Source organism: Cibotium barometz, chromosome 10 (genome assembly GCF_041138505.1).
Source record: "Cibotium barometz isolate CiBa-2024 chromosome 10, ASM4113850v1, whole genome shotgun sequence".
Lineage (NCBI taxonomy): Eukaryota > Viridiplantae > Streptophyta > Polypodiopsida > Cyatheales > Cibotiaceae > Cibotium > Cibotium barometz.
In genome coordinates this window covers 10,433,468-10,439,467 of record NC_141055.1, presented here as the reverse complement: position 1 = coordinate 10,439,467, position 6,000 = coordinate 10,433,468, and the positions used below count along the sequence as shown (strand labels likewise).

General features: G+C 47.0%; 1 protein-coding gene across 1 annotated transcript in view; it reads left to right on the top strand.

The window, feature by feature from the left end:
* Positions 1-1,591: 1,591 nt before the first annotated feature.
* Positions 1,592-6,000, top strand: part of LOC147634547 (Peptidase M20/M25/M40 family protein) — a 60,402-nt gene continuing 55,993 nt past the window's right edge. The window contains exon 1 of the mRNA XM_086803637.1: positions 1,592-2,055. Within this exon, the coding sequence (XP_086659763.1) occupies positions 1,741-2,055 (315 nt within the window). The 5' untranslated portion in view covers positions 1,592-1,740. The remainder of the gene's footprint in view (positions 2,056-6,000) is intronic.

The window sequence follows — 6,000 nt, the reverse complement described above, 5'->3', positions numbered from 1 at the left end:
GGATGTTGTGGACTTTCCTCCTACCTATATGCTATGGTATAGATTGCCTAAGCTTTTGAGCTTTCTTGGGGAAGTTTTGGTGGGGCTGAGAGTGATTTCTAGAAATAGGAACAGAGTATGTATGTTATGAAAAGTGCAAAGCTGAGAAGACTGGCCCATGTATCAAAGTAAGATCTTAGTACATGCATACATTTGTTTACAAGCTAAAATGGGGTACTTTTGCTGGACACTGTTTCCAGTGTGGTGAAATGAGGCACTTTATGTCGTCGGAATGTCCTCAAACAGCTGATGTGCATCCACATGTACATTTTCAAAACAATGGGCAAAATAATGAGCGAGTTAATGGGCTAAGGAATGTGCATGTAACAACGCCCTCAGAGACCATCCTAATGCCGGTTACTCTAAATATGCATGCAACAATGCCCTCAGAGACTATCCCACTAGTGTAGGTTTCTCCAAATGTCCCTGTGATGAATGGTTCTTCATCACAACCTGAGCCGCCACTAATGTTGGGAAGCAATGTGGTGAATGACAACTTTGAGGAGAATGAAAATCTTGATACAAATTACTTTCGCACGTGAATAAAGCTAGAAAAGGGAATCCCAAGGATATGCCTCTCCTTTATGATGCAAAAGGGCATGTGGTTCCTCCATGGGATGGAAGATATAATGATGTTAATGATTCCATTGAATGTTTCAACATTATTACTAATCACGATAGCCTACTATCCATAGAAAAAAGAACCAACAAATGAGGATCCTAAAGGTGCATAAGATTCTTGGAACCACTAGTTTGACCACTTCAATCCCTTGCACCACCTAGTGCTCAAATTATGGGAATCTTATAATAAAGAAGCCACCCTCGTTAATGCTTCCATTTTTAAGGTCCATACAAAATGGCCAAGTGTTCACTTAAGAATACTCAGATTGTTGGTGTAGCCACCCTCTCAAGACCCCTATGTCACAGTTGTGGGATTGTCATCATATACCCATAACTTGCCCCTAAAGCAAGTGGCCAAGGCCACTGTGATGAAAAACTTACCTAACAAACCCCTGAATTTTCTAAGCATCTAGATGGCAAGATAATGTTAGGTGGCTGTAGTCACTAGGCCAAAGGTTAAACAAAACAAGGGAGTGCACCAAGGCATCAATCTCTAAAGAGACAAGGGACAAAAATGCATACGGGTTGAAGTTTTCATCATGAAGCTCACCTTTTATGAGGGAGGTCTTTATTTTTTCTCTCAAGAAAATCATTAGGTAAGAAGGGATAATTGTCCGTTCAGAAATTGAGATGAGGAAAATCAAAATTGAGAAGGAGGCAATGTGAATAGCTCCCTCTCCCCCCTCTCCTTTGGTGATGTGGAAGAGTAAGCTCGAGGCCCCTATTTTTTCTCTTAAGAAAAAATTGTAAAGGACCTCTTCTTTGGCCACGTGGAAGGGGGAATAGCAACTTCCTAACCTGCTCTTTTGTGTCTTAGGCCCATTACACATTGCCATACCCCTCATGCTAATGTGGTGGGGGTATCCACCGCCCATAATTCATGAATCTCCCCCCCCCCCCCCCCAAACATGGGCAGTGGGGTATGTGTAACGGGCCTTAATTAATGAAAGAATCACCATTTTTTTCTTCTTTATATGCGGGGCAGGGCCCTTACGGAGTTGCTCAAGTTTACAAGGGTTCTATCACTCATATTTGCTGCTGTCACGTGTGTAGCACGACTACTACTACGCTAACAGAGCCATGAACACCATTGAAGAGTTGGAGCTTTGCACGGATGTATTTGTGCCTCTGCTGTCCAAGCTTGTGGGCGAGGCTAGGCACCTTCAGAACAATCCGCCTGAGCTCATCCCGAGAGAGGATCGGGCTGTCCGCCATGTCCTGGAGGTGCTGCAGCCCTTAAGCACTGAGCAGGGCGGGCCCCTCTCCCTGCACCATGTCAGCTATGCCGAAGGCCGCGGTAATCTCATCATTGAGTATCCTGGCACCCAGCCAGGCAAGATCCTCTCCTTTGTTGGCTGCCACATGGATGTTGTCACCGCCAATCCCGAAGATTGGGTGAGCTTTTCTTTGCCTAATCTTATTTACATCCAAACATGCATTTTAATATATAGTTGTTTATATATGTTCTTGCATGTACACATACATACAAGTGTCTTGAACGTTAGTGTGCTCGGTGGCATGCATGTGTGAATGTGAGTCTGTGCATGCCCACATGTTTGTGTGTGGATACACACAAACAGACACAGTTTATTGCAATGCATTGAGAGAGAACCCAGGTGAAGCCATCCACTTGGTGATGTGAGGACCAAAAATCTATCACTTCCTTTCAAGTGCATAAATGATGTCAATGCATGTCATGTTGTTGTTTGTGTCTTCTTGAATGTCTCCCAGGCATTGTATTCTGTGCATGTATCTATAGATAGGACGATACATAATTTACAAAAGCTATAATAGACCTTGTAGTGGTCAAACAAGTTCATCAACTCTCAAGATGCTTCAATTACGTATATCCATAATAATGTTGATGAAGCCCCTATGGCCATCAAAGAGTTAATCAATGATTTGTGCCTTTATGATTTTGAAAGCGACATGCTTTGGAGACTGATTGAGATGACTATTATAAAACCATTTGCACACAAAACAATCGATCCTACCCTACTTCTACAAAGGTGTACTACTGATGTGCACACTATGACCTCTACATTGGAGGGACTAGTGCTCTCGACTGGGTTAAATTTTAGCACAAACTAATACTTTTCGTAAGATTATAGGAAATATACCTTTAAACATTGAAATGCATTGTTATCTATTTTCATATGTGAGAGGTCGCTCTTCCACCCTTTCCATTGTTTGTTTGACGTGTAACCTCTCTTTTTTTCCTGCTGCGTTTAATCTTGTCGTAGTCTTTGCACATGCAAAAAGGTACAAAAAGAGAGAAGAGAGAGAGATGGCTTGAAATTTAGTATCTTCATATGGTACAAAAAGGTACATAGGTTCTTGCAACTATGGGCTGCCTTCCATGAAAAGTTGGAAACACCCAAAACAGTCCTAAATGCTGGACCCACTCCCTAATGGAGTGAATGAATAACACAATGAGCAACTATGCCTTTATATAGGCCTCTTGGACAAACAGAGTGTTGGCCGATTGTTGCTGGTTGGCCAACCGACTGGACAATATATCATAAGCGTCGGCCAACCGACTGGACAATATATCATAAGCGCTGATCCGCCTGCTCTCCATGCAGCCGACAGGTTCTGTTCTCCATGCAGCCGACAGGTTCTTCCTTGTCCTCCTCCTCATCCACACTAGCCAAATGTGCACTTCATGCTCCAAATCCTGGTTCTAATCATCTTTTTTTGGCTGCCCCTTCTGGACTAGCTTCAGGACATGTCCATGGGCAAAACTTGCACATGACATCTTGACTCCATCACCTAGGCAACACCCTCCCCCCCCCCACCGCCCCACCCCCCTTGTGATGATGCGGAAGAAGTTTGAGAGGTGGTGAATAGTGACTAGTCGAAGAATCCTCAGCCACACCTGCGACATTGTGGGATAGTCCCAAAGGCAATGGCATTGTGACTCCTCCTGTAGGTGGCTGTACCTCATGCACTGTGCAGGACGACCACCAACGGTGAGCCACGTGCCAATTGCCAAACTCTCGTGAGCTACTTGCCCAGAGAAAAAGAGTGACCTTCCGAGGTCAGAAGCTGTCCCACAGTCGCTTTCAGCAAAGGGTGGTCCTCCCAAAACTAGAGTCTTTAGGATCTATCTCAGGCTGTGTGTGTCGGGGGGAGGGGGGTTTGTTGATGTGCTAGTAGTGCTCGTGGAAGCTAATGATCCGGACTCTCTGAAGTGAGCCACCGCGAGGAGGGTCAGACGTCCACGACACCCTATTGAGAAAATGAGAGTTGGTCCCCCGTTTGATTCTAATACTGCTAGAGGGATGTGGTGCGTGAAAGCTCCCAACCATTGGGGGGGGGGAAGGGGTCTTGGAGGGGGGTTTGCCAATCAAGGGGAATGGCTGAGTTGATAGCGAGGACTATCTACTTTTTGTCTCGGATCTCAGGGACGCGTCTGTCTTGAGCCTCTTGAGGAAGCTGCCTCAAACTAGTCCACTGGCCCAAGCTTAAATCATCTCATTCTCACACAATTCAGCAGTAGCCCTGATGATGAGCTAGTGTGTCACATGGCACCTCATGTTGGAGGTGGCAATTCTCCTAGCTACTCTCGGCTTATCACATGACTAGAAGTTGTGGTGGATTATCCCATATGCAAGAGCATGGGAAGTCCAAGAGCCATATATAGGGTGTGGTGGCACCTTGTCATAGATATCTCCTCCGGCCGGGTTTTTGGGGGGAGCAACGGCTAGGAGATGGGAGCCCAGCCACTGACGTTGCTCAGTGCCCTAGGGTGGTGTGCGTGTTGTTGTTGCGTGACTTTGACATGGTATCAGAGCTTGGCGTGTGTGGTCTTGGGCGGTCCTAACCTTTGTTTGATCGAGGTGCTTGAATTGAAGGAGGGTGTTGGAGGTGGCACTTCTCGTAGCTACTCTTGGGTTATTGCATGACTAGGAGTTGTGGTGGATTATCCCATATGCAAGAGCATGGGAAGTCGAAGAGCCATATATAGGGTGTGGTGGCACCTTGTCATAGATATCTCCTTCGATCGGGTTTTTGGGAGGGAGCAACGGCTAGGAGATGGGAGCCCAGCCACCGACATTGCTCAGTGCCCTAGGGTGGTGTGCGTGCTGTTGCTGTTGCTGTTGCTGTTGCTGTTGCTGTTGCTGTTGCTGTTGCTGTTGCTGTTGCTGTTGCTGTTGCTGTTGCTGTTGCTGTTGCTGTTGCTGTTGCTGTTGCTGTTGCTGCATGACTTTGACACCTTAATGCATCCGTGCATGTGATAGTCCGGGCTCATAATGTGACCTCATCCTCCTGGACCATGTAGTTGGCCTCCATATCCACCACTAACGGGGCTATCTCTCTATATCATTGAAGCAAGTCCTGCATCTCAAGTTGGCGAGTGGAGGGTCCCGGTTGTTGGGAGTGGGGGCGTCTGGCTCTCTAGAGGAACTGTGCTCTCTCTCGGAGGACTTTGGGTGCGTGATGCCAGTGTGGCGTGGGTCTAGAGGGTGCTCACTCGATGGGGATGTCTAGCTTTGTCATGGTCCATGTGTCGGGGCTAATCTCGTGCAAACTAAGTTGGGGCTCTTTGTTGGGGATCAAAGATGTCAGCGATAGATGTCTGTTAGCATTGTTCATCTCCTGGTAGTGTGCCCAAGTTGTGTATCAGGGGTGCCCAGATGTGCCCAGATTTATCCCGTCCAGCATCATATTTTTCCCTCTGGTCAGGGCCCTTGGTTGTAGGGTTGGCCACCCATATTCACATGTTTATTATTTTCTAGTCGTAGGTCTTTTTTAGAGCAAGTCGGCCAGCTCCAGTAGGGGTTATATAAGGCCAGGCTCTTACTCAATTGTAGACACCTTGACAGGGGCTTCTAGGCTTGGGTCCTCCCTCAGGGGAGTAGCTCATCATGCCCTCACTTATGGGGACCACCCCTTGCACAGGGCTGTTTGTATCATTGCTTCTTCATCATTATGCAGATTCATTTTCTTTCTCTCTGTGCCTATGTCTCACGCTTTCCGCTGCGCACTTTTGACATGGTATCAGAGCACCAGGTTGAGGCTCTTCTACAGAAGGTGTTTTGGTGTTTTTTCTGAGAAAAGGATTTTTGCGTTTTTTGATACTGCTGGCTGCAGAGGAGGAGGGAGCGTTTTGGCCTTGTCTGGGGCGGCTAGAGGAGGTACAGGGCAGCCCCTACTGGCTGCGTTTTCTGCAGGTCGGGGGCAGCCAGAGTAGGTACCCTATTGGCTGCGTTTTCTGCCCTTGTGAGCAGGTGAAGCGCAGCCAGCATGGCTGTGTTTTTTCTCTGAAGGTGGGCAGCCTGGCTGTGTTTTTTCTCCAGAGGAGGTGCTGGCAAGCATGGCTGCGGTTTTTTTCAG